The following is a 16807-nucleotide window of genomic DNA, read 5'->3' as shown; positions in this document are numbered from 1 at the left end:
CTAAGCTTTCCTCTGTTTTACGGCTCAAGATCTCAGGAGAAGTTTATTTTCCCCCAGTAGCGGCATAAACCCTAAGGAAGATCTGAATCACCTGCTCTAGCAGTGAGTCATGTTTTCAATTTCAAGTCACAGGAAATTCTCCTAACAATGATTTAAAGTTTAAGCCATAAGGACATTTACCATTTACTTAGAAGAAGTCCAGAAGTAGGAGATCCCAGCACTAGTCAGATATCAAGGACATAAGTGTTTTCCCTCCTCCACTCTATCCTTATGCTTGGTGCCTCACAGTTACAACGTGGCCTCCCCAGCTTCAGTCATCACAACTGCCTTCAAGGCAGGAAGGAAAGGGAAGGAACCAGAAACCGCCAGTTTGTTTCTCAAGCACAGCACTTTTCTCAGGAAGTAAAATATCTAACCAGAAGCCATCCTCCTCCCTCATTGGGCAGAATGAAGTTACTTGGCCACCCTGTAGCTGTGGGAGAAGCTGTGAGAGTCGTTGACTTTCCAGTTTCTCCAGTGGGAAGCAGCAAGGGAGAAGGAGTCTCTGAATGGCTGCTGGGTTAGTGTCTTCCATGCCTGCCTGGCCTTGAACTAATCATGGCCAGAGCCATGGAGTCTCTAATTGGTTCGCTCCTAAGTCAAAGGGTAGGGCCAGCACCACACAAACTCTATGAATTGAGCAGAATTTGGGAGGTAACATCTGGTCAGGTTGTTTGCCCAAAGCAAGGGTGCATTAGAAGGTATAAAAATATCTGACCATACAAGAGTTGCAGAGTGTTCCATTGTATGGATAAACTCACAATTCTTTTAATTTGGCAACTTTAGTTCCAAGACAAGAGGATGGGAGGATAGGTGTGGGTAACAGTTTAAACACAGATGTGGAGTAGGAGGAGTACAGGGAGACAGGAGGTTAGGGCTAGAGAGCATTTCAGTATGGTTAGAGAGTGGGCTGTAAGGAGGGTTAGGAGGAAATAAGGGGTAAGTAATAACAGCTGGCTGTGAATGCCATGCTATGCTAGTATTTTATTTAATAGTCACAACAGCCACACGAGGGCAGTATTACTTAATTTCCACTCAATTCTTATGTTTCAGGTAAGAAAACTGAGACCTGGAGAAGTTGAGTCATTTGCTTGAATTACTCACTAAAGAACCAGAAATTAGCCAGACCAGAATTGAAATGCAGGTCTTTCCGATTAGTCCCCACGCTGATCCAAGAGCCTCCAGGCTTCACAGAGACCCTGCACTGGTTCCCTGCAGAAGGGGTAACTCAGGGGAAATGGGCTTAGTCACCAGAAGTCACTCTCCTTCTGGAAAGGTCTGGATGCAGATGCTGCAGACCTGGCCCATGTTATCAGACGTGATCGGAGATTGGAGTTGGAGCTTCATTGTGAAACATCTGCAGTCCTCAAGCTGAGACAACATTTCTGGCTGGGGGCAGTGGCTCATGCCTGTAATCCCAGCACCTTAGGAGGCCAAGGCGGGCGGATCACCTGAGGTCAGGAGTTTGCGACTAGCCTGGCCAGCATGGTGAAACCCCATCTCTATTAAAAGTACAAAAATTAGCTGGGCATGGTGGTAGGCATCTGTAATCCCAGCTACGCGGGAGGCTGAAGCAGGAGAATTGCTTGAACCCGGGAGGCGGAGGTTGCAGTGAGCAGAGATCACACCACTGTACTCCAGCCTGGGCAACAGAGCGAGACTCCATCTCAAAAAAAAAAAAAAAGATTTCTGACTGAATTTAAAAATAAACAAAAACTACACCAACACCAAGCCATTCACAGCCTCTCAGGATTTGGAAAACAAAACAAAACAAAACAAAATAACACTGAGGCAAAGAGCAAGTCCCCCACACTGTAAAGGTATCAGCTCCACCATCTGGTCTCATCAGGGCCTCACCAGATGAAGCCTACCTCTAGCAAGCTGGTCTGGAGCTGCAGCTGGGCCCAAGGGCTGGGTGAGCGCCTGGGGCTGTCCACAGTGAGCAGATTCAGCAGAATTGCAGAACGTGGCCACCCGGCTGACTGAGGAAGGCCCTGTCCCGTGGGCATAAAGCCAGGATTCCTTTGGCCTTTTGCTGCTGGAAGAAAACTAGGCTGATTCAGAAGGTCTAACCACTGCTCCCTAGCACTGACCAAAGTCCGGGATGTCAGACTATGAGGTCATATATCACAAGTCTCTGTACGCCTTTGATCCCCAGTTTCCACATCAATAAAATGGCGGTAATCATATCTGACGACTGGGCGGGATTCTACGAAATAATGGGCACAAAGCTCTGGCAAAACCCTATGTAATGGAAGATGTTACTGATGACCAGCACTCAAGTCCTTCCTCCAGCCTCCGCATGGAAAGTTCCCAAGTGTCCCTAGAAGTCTGGAACACTCTAATGTTGACTGGAAAGAATAAGATGGATCTCTTTTTCTGATATGGAAGCGTCCCAAATCCAGTCATACCAGCTGGGAGGCAGTGCCCGCTAGCGGTAAAAAGCATGGATTTTGGATTTGGACAGATGCCTCCGAATTGAAGGCACAAGGGAAACCACTTGTGCCTCTGGCCAAGTTAATTTTTCTCTCCAAGCGTCAGTTTCTCCACCTGTTAAAAAGTAACGGCAAACCTACCTCACTGGAGCTTAATAAGGATTAAGTGAAATAATGCAGGTCAAATATCCGAGCCTTGATATATATAAGCCTCATGTGTATGTGTTCCCACTTATGTAAAATAACAGTGTAAGCATATTCAAAGAAAGCAATTCAGAACGTACTCTTAAACTAAGCAATGGTTATCTTTGTGTGGGGAGTTGGGGAAACCAGGGGCCTGCCTTTTTCTCTATTATATAATGCTGCAAAGTTTGATCTTTAAAAAAGGACATTAAAAAGCCCAATTGTACTTTAAACAACAAAAGTTTTAATACTTGGGTAAATAAATGGCATCTAAACAAAGAAAGAAACTGAAGGCAGAGCCAGGCCCAACCCTAGGAGACTGAGGAAGCGATTCTGCTTTGCCTGCCCCCAGCTCAACCCCTGCACTAAACCCCCCCGGCCCCAGCCCCAAGGTCCAGGGGGTTGTATTCCTGGGGGCGACCCGGCACCCCTCAAGTCTCCCTCCTCTTGCACACACACACACACACAAACCAGGCTCGAATCCCCGCCTCCCAAGGGAAAGTGTTTTTTAAGGTCTGTTCCAGGGCCTGCCGGGGCCAGGGACCGAGGTGGGACTGAGTGGCCGGAACTCCTCTGCCGGGGAGAGTCGGTCCGGGTAGCTGCGGCCAAGCTGAGTCAGCCCGGCGGGAGGCGCACGCGGCGCCGCGTGACCCGCAGCCACGTGACCCGCGCGGGGCCGGGCCGCCGGCGCAGTCGCTGCAGCCGCCGCGGGAGGCGTCCGTGTAAGTGGGTAGTAGGGCTGGCGGGGACCTTCCTCGCGGGCCGGAGCGCGGAGCGCTGCCCCAGCCCTACGGCACTCGGGGTCGGGACCCCGGGGAGCCGCCCTCACACATTTTCCAGGAGGGATCGGAGGGGCGATGGGGTGGTAATCGGGGTGGGGGACACGCTGTACCCCACCGACGACCGCGCAGGCCACCTTCGCCTCTTTCCTTCACACTCCCACTAACCGCAGTGCTGGGGGAACAAAATGCCCTCCTTCTGGAGCGATTACCTTTTCCCTTTTGTGCTTTGGGGGAAACTGAGGACCCAGAGGGGTTCGCAAAGCAAGGTGGGCCAGTAGGAAGACCCCTCCGCTAGTCCAGAGAGAGCACACAGCTCCCCAGGCAGAGCTCATTGCCTCACCTGCTCTAGTGGCCCAGCATGATCCCATGACCTCTACTTCTGGAGGAAGAATCGTGGGGTAGACGGCGGGGAGGGGGTAGGGTATCCCGTTCCGGTAGGGGCAGGGATGCGGGAGGCGGGGCTGAGCCGAGCATCTATCTGGATGGTAACAGCCAACGTAGAAAATACTAAGTTGTTTACATGCATTCTCTCATTTCATATTACCCGTCGTGAAGTCTGTGAAGTAGGTACTATTGTCCCAATTTTTACATAGGAGGAAACGGCTCAGAGAGAACTTAGGTCCTTTGACCGAGGTCCTGCAGTTGGTAAGTGAAGGAGCTGAGATTAGAACCCAGATCTGCCCCCAGTGGCGCCTCCTGGTGGTCTGTGGGTGGTGGAGACGACTGGCCTAGCCTCTTAGCTCCTCTGTGAATAGAAAGGCCTTTTTCCTGGCTCAGACAGCTTGGGAAGGGGATTGTTGCTGGGTAAGAGAAGCTTCTCCCACCACCTCCATCTCTTTCTCTGCCCCTTACCATTGATTCCTTTCTGTCATCCCCTCTACCCCACTGCAGGACAAGATGAAGCTCATCATCCTGGAGCACTATTCTCAGGCCAGCGAGTGGGCGGCTAAATACATCAGGAACCGCATCATCCAGTTTAACCCAGGGCCAGAGAAGTACTTCACCCTGGGGCTCCCCACTGGTGCGTTCTTGGATGGAGAGGATGCCGTGGATAGGGGTGGAGAGAGTAGGCAACAGGGGCCAGGTACACCGGCTCACTCAGCCAAGGGACTTCACGGGCGCTCTGGGGTACTGGTGCTGAGAGAGCACCTTCCTGCCCCTTCCACATACAAAGGACCCAGCTTCCCTTATGGGTTGGTTTAGTCGCTGCCTGTCCCTGCAGAATCCTGGAGCAGAAGGGATCTTGGTTGGCAGGAAGAATTTGATTTTTAGGCTACATCCTAAGTCAGCCCTGTCCACCAGGGTTTCTTAACAGAATTAAGTCCTGATACCCTAAGGCATTCATTTTATGTAATGAATTAATTTCTCTTCTCTGCATCTAGAGGGGTACCAGCTAAGTACCATCCTTGGGAGAATTGAAAAGATAGTCACTTAGGTAATTTTCTGTAAGGCTTAATTAAACACAGGACCTAAGTAAAAAACAGTTCTAATTTCTTTTGGAAAAAATCAAAATGTTGCTGTTTCAGAAAGAGATTTTGACCCCAGCTCCTCAAGACAAATGTCCTGATTATTTCTTTCAGAGATGGATGGGTTTGCCCTAGTGGCCCTACCTGACCCATCCATTAGCGTGTCTATGTGTGTGTGTGTGTGTTGGAGGGGTCTTCAAACCTGTTCTTTTTCCTTTTTTTTTTTTTTTTTTGGTCTTCCTTGCAGTCCAGACTTTTTCTGTAAATGGCCAGTAGTAAATATGTTAGACTTCACTAGCCATATAGTCTCTGTTGCAACAACTTAACCCTTCTGTTGTTTGAAAGCAGCTATAATTAGCCTGGCGTGGTGGCGCTCACCTGTAGTCCCAGCTTCTTGGGAGGCTGAGGTAGGTGGATTGCTTGAGCCAGTAGATTGCGGCTGCAGTGAGCCATGATTGTGTCACTGTACTCCAGTCTGGGTGACAGTGAGACCCTGTCTCAAAAAAAGAAAAGACAATATATAAGTGAATGAGTATGGTTGTATGCCAATAAAACTGTATGGACACTGAAGTTTGAACTTATATAATTTTCACATGTCACAAAATATTATTCTTCTTTAATTAAGAAAAACTATTTAAAAATGTAAAAACCAGGCCAGGCATGGTGGCTCATATCTGTAATTTCAGCACTTTGGGAGGCTGAGGTAGGCAGATTGCTGGAGCCCAGGAGTTTGAGATTAGCCTGGGCAACATGGCAAAACCCCATCTCTACAAAAAATAGAAAAATTAGCTAGGCATGGTGGCACATGCCTGTAGTCCCAGCTACTGAGGAGGCTGCGGTGTGAGGTGTGAGTATTGCTTGGGCCAGGAGGTCGAGGCTGCAGTGAACCATGATTGTGCAATTGCACTCCAGCCTAGGTGACAGAGCAAGATTCTGTCTCAAAAAAAAAAAAAAAGAAAGAGAAGAAAACCATTCTTAACTCATAAGCTGTATAAAAACAGGCCACAGGGCCGGGCGTGGTGGTTCACGCCTGTAATCCCAGCACTTTGGGAGGCTGAGGTGAGTCGATCATTTGAAGTCAGGAATTTGAGACCAGCCTGGCCAACATGGTGAAACCCTGCCTCTACTAAAAATATAAAAATTAGCTGGGCATGGTGGCGGGCACCTATAATCCCAGCTACTCAGGAGGCTGAGGCAGGGGAATCGATTGAACCCAGCAGATAGAGGTTACAGTGAGCTGAGATTGTGCCACTGCACTCCAGCTTGGGTGACAGCGATACTCTGTCTAAAAAAATAAAAAATACAGGCCGCAGGCCAAATTTGGCCTGTGGACCAAAGTTTGCTGAGTTCTGCACTAAAGGTTTGTGGGAGTAGTATCCACCTGTGCCTGTGAAACTACCAATGTCTCAGGCCCTCGGAGGCTGTGCTAACATCCTGTCTCCTAACTGTGGAGAGACCCAACCTCTGTATGGGTCAGAGTCTGGCCTTCTGAAACCATTCCCTCGTTCCCATCATTGCAGAGTCAGATCCAAGCTCTTCAGAGTGGCATTCAAGGCCCTCCAAAACCTGGCCTCTCCCTGCCTGTCCTGCTTGAACCAACAGGACAGCATTTCCACACGGGTTCCTTGGAACATTGCTTCTGTTAGATGTAGCACCTGTCAGGGTTCTGAGTGGAAACCACAGAAACCAACTCCAGCTAAATTAAGCAGAAAAGGAGTTTATTGGCTAGATACTGGGAAGTTCAGAGAATTCATGGGAAGGCTAGAAGTTTGGAAAATGGCAGGAGAGAGGAAGCTATGTGGCTCAGGCATAGCTAAGGCCTTGTCACACGGACCAACTGATTATTTTGGGTGGGCTGCGGGGAGCTGCCATTCACTCAGCAGGTATTTATTGAGTACCCTCTGTATGCAAAGCTGTTCTAGCCTCTAAGGATACAGCAACGAACAAAAAGGATATGAACTTCTGCCTTCTGAGGCTTAAATTATAATGGGAGAGACAGATAATAATTAGCAAAATATAGAGTATGTTAGATGGTGGTAAGAGGAAAGGAGAAACATGAAGCAGGAAAGGATAGGGAGTGTGTCGGCAGGGGTGGGGCTGTGCAGTGTTGGATATGGTGGCAGGGAGGGTCTCATAGCCAGGGGCCAGGTTCTGTGGAGCCTTAGAATAACTGGTGTTGCTGAGGGTGAAATGAGAAGCTATTGGTGGGTTTTGAAAAGAGGGGTGACATGACGTAATCTCGATGGGTTTTTTTTCTTTCATTTTTTTAGTTTGCAAAATTTCAAATATTCAAAAAAGTGGAAAAAAACAGGTCAATACCATTCACCTAAATTCACCAGTTGTTACCATTTTGCCACATTTGCTTTTACCTTTCTCTGGCTCTTGTTCTTTATCTACACACACACACAAGTTTTTTTTCTGAACCACGTGAAAATAAGTTCCAGACATCCTGACACTTATCTCTAAATCCTTCAGCACATATCTCCTGAGAATAAGGACATTCTCCTACACAACCACGATACCATCATACCTAAGAAAATGAAAAATCATGCCATCATCTAATATGCAAACTATGTTCACAATTTTTTCTCAAATGTCCACATTTATCTTTTATAGGTTGGTTTTTAAAAAATTAATTCAGTGTCCAGTCAGGGTTCATGCATCTTTAGTCTTTTAATATACAGTGTCCTCCTACCTTTTATTGTGTGTGTGTGTTTATGACATTGACTTTTTTTTTTTTTTTTCAAGATAGAGTCTGGCTCTGTTGGCCAGGCTGGAGTGCAGTGGTGCAATCTCGGCCCACTGCAACCTCTGCCTCCCAGGGTCAAGTGATTCTTGTGCCTCAGCCTCCCGAGTAGCTGGGATTACAGGCACATGCCACCATGCCCAGCTACTTTTTGTATTTTTAGTAGAGACGGGGTTTCACCATGTTGTCCAGGCTGGTCTTGAACTCCTGACCTCAAGTGATCTGCCCCCCTTGGCCTCCCAAAGTGTTGGGGTTACAGGCGTGAGCCACCATGCCTAGCCATGACATTGACTTTTTAATGAGACTCAACTAGGGCTTTGCTGCTCCTCAGGGAAGTCTTCCTTGAACCCTGAAGCACTGGGTGAGCCTGTGCTTTACCCTATCACAACCGACGTTCCTGCTTTGTGTTCTACTCCTAAATAGTGAGTTATCTTAGAGTAGCTACTGTCCCTTGCTCCCCTGTGTCCTTATCACATGGCCCTGTGCCTTGCACATAGTACTTGTTCAGGGAGTATCATGTCAATAATGAAGTCTGATGTTCACTCAGGTACTAATCAGAGTGATTTCAGTCATCAGTGTGCTGGATACTGGGGATTCAGCAGTGATCAAGGCAGACACAGTCCTGCCCTCCTGGAGCTTACAGTCTAGTGGCAAAATAGGCATTAAACAAGCAATTAATGGATGGATGGCAGTTAGGATTGGAGTACTGGGTAGGACTTCAGATCTGACAGGTTCTGCCTGTGAGCAGCCCTGACTTATTCCTGTGTACCCTCCGGGCTTCCAGACTTGGGGTGCAAGGGGTGTTCATGGGTGTGGCCACTCTTGCAGGGAGTACCCCACTTGGCTGCTACAAGAAGCTGATTGAATACTATAAGAATGGGGACCTGTCCTTTAAATATGTGAAGACCTTCAACATGGATGAGTACGTGGGTGAGTCTTTCTCTTTCAAGGTTCTTTCCTGATTCTAGGAGAGTGATGCTCCTCCTCTCATTGGCCCAGTCCTGGAGAGGAATTGGGGAGCCAGTGACATTTGATGATAGGCTCAATTAACAATACTTACCTCTTGGTTTACTCAGCTATAAAATGGGGCTAATAAAGCTGACCTCACAGGTTGTAAGCATTAAATTCATTTAATGCTTTTATGATAAAAGATGTGGAAGTTTCTTATACATAACAAATACTTAATAAATATTAGAGTATCTCCTTCTCCTCTGCCTGCTCCTCAACTCCATTCCATTTCTTTCTGGAACAAATGATTGCAAGTGGGATCCTGGCTCGGGTGTTTCCCCTAGGATCTGTGTCTGTGCTTTCTCTTCTGTGTGTGGCCTCCAGCTCCCCTTTCTGCCAGGTACACTTGAAGTGGACCTGAGATTGGTATCCTTCCTGCTGCTGAAAGACTAGACCTTGGTCTTCTATCACCTCTCCCTCACCCAGTCCTTTTGTAATAGCTTCATTTTAAACATCCTTTTTTTAAAAAAAAATTTGTGGTAAAATACATGTAACATGACATTTACCATCTTAACCACCTTTCTGTGTATAGTTCAGTAGTGTTAAGTGCATTCACATTGTTGTGCAACCAATTTCCAGAACTCTTTTCATCTTGTAAGACTCAGGCTCTATACCCGTGAAACAACAACTTCTCATTTCCCACTTCACCAGCCACGGAAACCACCATTTTACTGTCTGTTTCTATGAATTTGACTACTCTAGAATCAAACTAGAGTATATAATTGGAATCATAAAGTATTTGTCTTTTTGACTGGCTTCTTACACCTAGCATAAAGTCCACAAGGTTCATCCATTGTTGTAGTGTGTGTCAAAATTTCCTTCCTTTTTAAGGCTGATTTTACATATTCTTAATGCTTAACATTAAACATTATTTTTTTCTTTTTCCTGGCCAAAAACAAAAAAGTTGATCTGGGGAAGCCCTGAGATAGTTCTCCCTAACCACCTGGTGTTCAAGCTGGGATTTATTCAGGCTGAGTGGGATAGAACTGGGAGTGGATGGTAGGTTGAGAGGCACAGGGTGAGGGGTGTGCTTGCTTGCTTTCTAAGATGAGTCCAGCCCTACCCCAGGTGGCCAGAGTGTCCCCAGCCTCTAACCTATGGTCATTGCCTTATGAAAAGCAGATCAGAATGTGGGGATTTCCCAGGCCCTTGGTGTGCAGTTACTCTGGCCAAGCCCTGTGGCCACAGATGGTGGTACTGGGTGGGTGGACACTTATGGATACTGGCTCAGCCTGTGCCGAGTGGCTAGGGGTCAGAGGGCTGGTGCCTAAGGCTCCCAGATGGGCAGACCCCTGGGAGTGTCTCTGTAGGTCAGCATGGTGTCCTGGCATCCTTCTTAGGAGCGGGGCTTTGGCTTGGCCTAGGCATAACCGAGTGTCTCACGGCCCCACAGGCCTTCCTCGACACCACCCGGAGAGTTACCACTCCTTCATGTGGAACAACTTCTTCAAGCACATTGACATCCACCCAGAAAACACCCACATTCTGGATGGGAATGCAGTCGACCTACAGGCAGAATGTGATGCCTTTGAAGAGAAGATCAAGGCTGCAGGTGGGATCGAGCTATTTGTTGGAGGTGAGCTTGACACTCTGCAGCACACATGTCCGGGGCCAGACCCGTGGGAAGGAGGACAAGACACCATGCCTGTCTGCAGACAGCTTCTTCTGGGTGTGCTAGTGACCGTACAGACAGAGGCGGGAGAAATGGGCCCTGCCTGGCTCTGTTACTCAGGAACTATGTTATCTTGGAGATCTCTTTCTGCAGTTTGATGCCTTGTCTGTAAACTGAGAGGTTTGGGTTTGGACTCTGAGATTCTGTCTACTCCCCAGTCTTAATGTTTTATGGATCAGTCCTGGAACTTATCTAAACATTTAACATCATGGACTCATGTAGTTCCAGAAGGCTCCACACAGCCCCTGTAGATAGCCAGTTGAACCCCAGAGAAGTTAGGTGACTCACTCAAGGTTCACAGGTGGGAGCAAGTGTGTGCTTCTTGGATTTGTGCTTGGGTCCTCTGGGCTGCCCTTCTGTGTGTCCATCTATCGCCACCTCTGGAGTTACCCATGAGGGGTAACATTGAACTGCCTTTTATTGCTCTAGAGATCACTCTTCTATACTTCAAGGTGGGGAGGAGGGGGGCAGGACCTCTCATCCTCTGAGATTTTAGAACCTTGGCAGCCCCTGCCAGGTTCTCTGGGTGTTTTGTTCACTGCACCTCTATCCCAGCAGCAGGACCCTCTAACTACAGGCAGAAGAGACAGAGAAGGTCCACTTTTCTGACAATCTGGGGAGGCAGAAGCTGTTTGGAGTGTTTCCTCCTCAGCTTTTTGAGGGTGATAGCAAGTTAACAATGTCTGTGTGTGCCTCAGATAGCCATGGTGGGGAGGGTCTCCTCTGAGACAGTATGGCAAAGAGAAAGAAATGGTAGGGAGGGGGACAGATCACATGTTTAAGGTGTACCTGCCCAGGGCTGCAAATGAGAAAGGTGACACAGCTTTCAATGATTTTTTTTCAGACCCTAGTTAGGGAAGGAGAGATTGTCCATTGTTGAAATCTTGGATCCCTGGGACTGACAGGGCTACACGGGCTCTCTCCCTGTAGGCATCGGCCCTGATGGACACATTGCCTTCAACGAGCCAGGCTCCAGTCTGGTGTCCAGGACCCGTGTGAAGACGCTGGCCATGGATACCATCCTGGCCAATGCTAGGTTCTTCGATGGAGAACTCACCAAGGTGCCCACCATGGCCTTGACGGTGGGGGTGGGCACTGTCATGGATGCTAGAGAGGTAAGGGCATAAGGGCCCCACCAGCCTTGCGCTGGTGGACTTGTCTTTCTCTTGTTAATCTTAACTATACTGGTACCACCTACATTCTTATTAAAGATGAAGGCATGGTAAATAAGGCTAAAATCCCTGCTGACCCTGTTACTCACTGTTCCTCTTGCGTCTTTGGAAGACATCATTATTCCCAGTGTGAGGTGAATCCCTTGAGCACGTTTTTGGTGCCTTTGGCTGACTGCCTGGGACTTCAGGCTCTCTGGCCTCAGGCCCCTTTCATGCTTTTCACAGGCAGAGAGGAGGCCAGCATCGCTAATGTTGGAATATTTGTACCTGACCAGGTATGGAGAGAGGGGTTCCCTTGTTCCTTGTAGTTGGTAGAGGTCACTGTTTGGACACCAAGGATGCTTGTGCTTCTAGCCCCGTGCTCAGAGATTAATAAATGTGGTGAAGTATGATTAAAATATAAGTGTTTTAAACTGAATTTAGCTTTTCCCCTAAAAAATTGGCTATCATTTGAATGTGAATTTTTTGTGGTTCCAATTTCCTTATTTTCATTAGAACTTTAGAAGCATTTTCTCTTCCTTTCTGACGTGTATAGACATGTTAGATTTACATTTCTTTGCCCAAACCAATAAACAAGCATCTAAATCAGTGAAAACTTCCCTGTTTAAAGGGAACTTTTGTGAAATGAGCGATGGCACCCAGATTTCTGTTGGGTAATCTTCAATCAGTACGTGGGGTGGGGGTGTTTACTCGCTGTTTTTAGCTCTGCAGCTTGGAAACGGGTTTAGGGCCGTCTTTATCATGAGGGCATCTTGATCTGGGAAAGGACCTGGGGCTGGAAATCAGGAAATTATCTTTTCTAAAGAGTTCTGGGTTGCTGAGGGGTCCGGAAGAAACAGTCACATTCCCTCTCTGCTTCTGCGTTCTAATCTTTTAAGAAAGGAACAGTAAATCCTGTTCACAACTCTGTGGCACATGTGAATTAAAATGAAAGGAAATTTATAGAACTGAGTTTTTTTCTCTTTTCCTGCCCTTGAATAGAGCTGAGTTCTTTAAGATCACTTACATTCTCGATATTTTAACTGTTAAGTGGAGACTGCGCCTTTGTTTTATTATATATTAACAAAAACCATCACCCCAAGTCACATTAGTTCATAGGTTTAATGCTGTGAACTGAAAGTGACCAGATAATGGGGCAGCCTTTCTGGGATTCAGCCTTAGAGGCCCCACAGATAACTCCCACCATTGCTTGCAAAGTGCCCTTGCTGGTGGTGCAGGTTGGGAGCCCTCTTTCACAAACTGTGCTTGTGTAGAGTCACCCAGCTGATGGGATAGCAAGCCTGGGCAGGGCATGTCTGTTTACAGGGCACCTTCATAGTCATCATCAAAGATACCTGGAGGCACTGTCACGTGGTAGTCAAGAACATGAACTTTGGGGTCATAAATGACCCTGGGCAAGTTATTTAACCCCCCGGGGCTCTGTTTTCTTATAAGATGGAGATAATGATGCTGCCTGCCTCGGGTTATTTGTGTGATAAAGCACAGGGAACACTGAGCAAAAGTATGTTGCATGGTAACCACTTACAATGTGATATGAAAAACAATCATCCTTACAACTGTTTAGGGTGTCTGGAATGCTCCCCTCCATCACAGACTTGTTTTCTGATCCCCAGGTGATGATCCTTATCACAGGTGCTCACAAGGCATTTGCTCTGTACAAGGCCATCGAGGAGGGAGTGAACCACATGTGGACCGTGTCTGCCTTCCAACAGCATCCCCGCACCGTGTTTGTGTGTGACGAGGATGCCACCTTGGAGCTGAAAGTGAAGACTGTCAAGTATTTCAAAGGTGAGGGAGGTGTGGGTCCAGGAGGAGGTGGTCAAGCTTGGGGTGTGCTAGGAGTAAGGAGTAGATCCAGCTTTCATCCTCTGGTCATTTTAATTGACAACTGTAATCTTAAGAAATCTCAAACCCAACTGCATCACACTACACAGTCATTTCTCTTCTGCCTGTGACTGCAAAGATCCATTTCTGGAGATCTGTTTGCTCTGAGAAGGAGGAAAGAAAACGCAATGTGGTCCAAGGACTATGTGGTGACCTCACAGTGCCATTAAGCCTCAGGTTTTCTCTTTTCATATCTTAAACAAGTGATTCCTTTCTTTTATTTACTTTCTTTTTTTTTGAGACAGGGTCTCACTCTGTCGCTCAGGCTGGAGTGCAGTGGTGTGATCTCAGCTCACTGCAAGCTCCACCTCCCGGGCTTAAGTGATTCTCCTTGCCTCAGTCTCCCAAGTAGCTGGGATTACAGGTGCCCGCCACTATACCCAGTTAATTTTTGTATTTTTAGTAGAGGCGGGGTTTCGCCATGTTGCCTAGGCTGGTCTCAAACTCCTGACCTCAGGTGATCCACCCACCTCGTCCTCCCAAAGTGCTAGGATCATAGGTGTGAGCCACGATGCCCGGCCCTTCTTTTACTTTAAAAGGATGCACACCGCTTTAGGCAAACATGTGAAAATCCTCTTTTACTCAAGTAGGTCAATTAGGAATTTGTTCTTTGCTGAAAAGACTAACCTTTAAATAGCCAACTCCCATAGTGACTGAATTTATAAAAGTTCCATGAATGTAGTACTCACTGTGAATAACTCTTTTTGTACTCTTAGGGTGTTTATCATTTGGGGATCATAGAGAAAAGAGAGAAGTGTCAGCTCTAAGACAAAATTTGAGAGCTCCTGGATGTTATGATTGATAATCAAGGAACTCTTGGCACTGCCTGAATTAACTACTTTTTGTTTTTAATTTTTTGTAGGTTTAATGCTTGTTCATAACAAGTTGGTGGACCCCTTGTACAGTATCAAAGAGAAAGAAACTGAGAAAAGCCAATCTTCGAAGAAGCCATACAGCGATTAGCCTGTGCTGGGACCTAGTGTCAAGTACCCATAGGGAAAGGCAGGTCTTTCTGGAAATTGTCTTTAGAAGAAAGAATTGTATTTCTTTAATCTAGTATGGTTACTCCAGATAAGTGGGTGAACTTATTGTTCTTGGCCATGAGGCTGGGAGCCTAGTCACGGAGTTTAGCTATAGGGAGAATGTTTGTAACTTAATCAGAAAAAAAAATCTGCAAAATGTACTCCATCATTTTGATGTCTGCCAAACCCAGGTTGGGAGTTTTAAACTTTTTGTTCTGCTTCAGGCATGGTTCACACGTATGACACACTCCCGTCAGGAATTTCTCTCCTTACACGCACTGATTTTCAAGTGGGAGGGAATTAGGGGCTTATGTTTATTGGATACCACCTCTTTGAAGAGTCTTGAGAGTCCTTCTTGCACAGGCCTGCCCCTTGGTTGAGAACCATTGTTCCAAGTTAAGGCACAAACTCTCAATATCTAAAATAAGTGCAAGGAAGCAGTCTCTTTGGTCAGTAACAAGTGCAATGGAAAGAAAACGATCCCTTCCTTCTTCCACTTTCACAGCTTTTCTCTGAACTAGGAGAACCTGGGGGTGGATTTGGGTGGGTGGGTGGGGCCAAAGATGAGGCTTCTATTGATAAATCCAGAGCCTCAAGGGGCCCAGCCACGTCAAACTTCTCTCCCTCAGGGACTCTCCAGCACCAAAAGGCAGAAGGTGGAAGCCGTTTTCCCCCCAGAGCCCTGTGTTTTTGTGAAAGGCCTCACTGTGGCTCCTCTGTTTTACATACTCATTAGTAAGTGGGAGGTCCACTGGGGCAACAGACACTGCCACAATTTCAGTGTTGTGTTCAGCCAAGGGGACGGTCTGGGCAGGCAGCTTAAGTGTGAGTTTAGTCACAACTCCTGAGTGTCCCGCTCTCCTGCTTACCTAGGAGGTAAGTGCCAGGAAAATACACCAAATGCTTCTAGTATTGTTTCCCCACTTAAAATAGTCCTGCTTAAATTCACATGGTGTGGTCTGATGTTCTGAGAACATCAGGAAATACAACCCTTTTGCCCATTTACCCTTCTCCCCGGACCCCAAGGTGGTCTGTTGCTCTGGCTTCCTTTCATTGTCTTAGGCCTTCATGGAGTGGATGCTGCCTCCTCCTGGCTGTTTTTGTGCCTGTTTGAAGCTACTGCTGCCTCCATTTCTGGGAAAGACCTTTGAGAGCCTAGCCCAGGCCTAAGGGCTATGTTTGGTACCAGTGTTTTGTCTTTAGCTTTTCTATGTGATTGTGCCGTCATTCTGTTTTAAGCTCATGGATCAATGGATTTGTTTACAATGTGATATTTTCTATTAAATCCAGTATTTTCAAATAACATGTCATTTGTGGATTTGAGCCCCCAATTTTAGAAGACTCTCTGGGCTATTTATATATTTCAGAAAGAGCTGGTAAGCAAAGCCTCACATTCAGTCCTCACAAGAGCTTGCAGGAAGGTCACAAGCATAGCAACCATCATCAGAGTGAGAAATAAGATTTTATGAAAATGGAGCACTTACAGGAAAAAGGGTAGGAATGAACAGATGAGCAATAAATTGTCATGTTGGGGCTGTACCTGAGATCCAAACGAGGATACAGCTGTTTTAAAGATTAAGGCAGATTTGTGATGAGGGATATTATTGCAAGGTATGCAAAAATACATTTAGTTTTTTTTTTTTAAGTTAATATAATGGAATATCTTAGGTCAACATAGCCAATTAAGGAGGTAGATATAGAAGTTAAAAGAAGGGTTTAATTTTTTTTAACTATTTTGAGGCTGGGTGCAGTGGCTCATGCCTGTAATCCCAGTGCTTTGGGAGGCCAAAGCAGGAGGATCACCTGAGATCAGCAGTTCAAAACCAGCCTGGGCAACATAACAAGACCCTGTCTCTACGAAATTTTTAAAAATTAGCCAAGCATGGTGGTGCATGCCTGTAGTCCCAGCCACTTAGAAGGCTGAGACAAGAGGATTGCTTGAGCCCAGGAGTTCAAGACTGCTGTGAACTATAATCGCATCACTGTACCCCAACTCTGGACAACAGAACAAGACCCCATCTCAAAAAAATATTTTTCTTAGATATAAACCCAATGATTTTTATGTTTATGGAATAGTGTACTTCCTTACCACAGTCCTTTTTTTTTTTTTTTTTAAAGAGAGAAAGTCTCACCCTGTCTTCCAGGCTGGAGTGCAGTGGTGCGATCTCAGCTCACTGCAACCTCTGCTTCCTGGGTTCAAGTGATTCTCCTGCCTCAGACTGCCCAGTAGCTGGGATTACAGGTGTGCACCACCACACCCACCTAATTTTTGTATTTTTAGTAGAGACGGGGTTTCACCACATTGGCCAGGCTGGTCTTGAATTCCTGGCCTTAAGTGATCTGCCTGCCTTGGCCTCCTAAAGTGCTGGGATTACAGGCATGAGCCACCGTGCCCAGC

General features: G+C 46.7%; 1 protein-coding gene across 5 annotated transcripts; it reads left to right on the top strand.

Moving 5' to 3' along the window:
* Positions 1–3143: 3143 nt before the first annotated feature.
* GNPDA1 (glucosamine-6-phosphate deaminase 1) lies at positions 3144–15712 on the top strand. 5 transcript variants are annotated; one of them, XM_031011151.3, is made up of 8 exons: positions 3191–3379; positions 4033–4084; positions 4331–4460; positions 8480–8581; positions 10053–10235; positions 11262–11446; positions 13117–13291; positions 14250–15712. In XM_031011151.3, exons 3-8 carry the CDS (start codon positions 4337–4339, stop codon positions 14348–14350), a joined length of 870 nt encoding a protein of 289 aa, XP_030867011.1. In that variant the 5' UTR covers positions 3191–3379; positions 4033–4084; positions 4331–4336; the 3' UTR covers positions 14351–15712. The 5 variants fall into 5 exon arrangements, with proteins under 5 accessions (XP_030867010.1, XP_030867011.1, XP_030867012.1 ...); XM_031011152.3 differs by having other exon boundaries at positions 3322–3379; positions 3995–4084; XM_004042726.4 differs by having other exon boundaries at positions 3360–3705; positions 3995–4084.
* Positions 15713–16807: the final 1095 nt, after the last annotated feature.

This window comes from Gorilla gorilla, chromosome 4 (assembly GCF_029281585.2).
Source record: "Gorilla gorilla gorilla isolate KB3781 chromosome 4, NHGRI_mGorGor1-v2.1_pri, whole genome shotgun sequence".
NCBI classification, from domain to species: Eukaryota; Metazoa; Chordata; class Mammalia; order Primates; family Hominidae; genus Gorilla; species Gorilla gorilla.
The sequence above is the reverse complement of the archived record's forward strand: the minus strand, read 5'-3'. Positions and strand labels throughout refer to the sequence as shown.

Coding starts and splice junctions, on each gene's coding strand:
- GNPDA1 (XM_031011150.3), top strand. CDS start 4,337: ATGAAGCTCATCATCCTGGAGCACTATTCTCAGGCCAGCGAGTGGGCG. Junction 4,461..8,479: donor CACCCTGGGGCTCCCCACTG/GTGCGTTCTTGG, acceptor CCACTCTTGCAG/GGAGTACCCCACTTGGCTGC. Junction 10,236..11,261: donor GATCGAGCTATTTGTTGGAG/GTGAGCTTGACA, acceptor CTCTCCCTGTAG/GCATCGGCCCTGATGGACAC.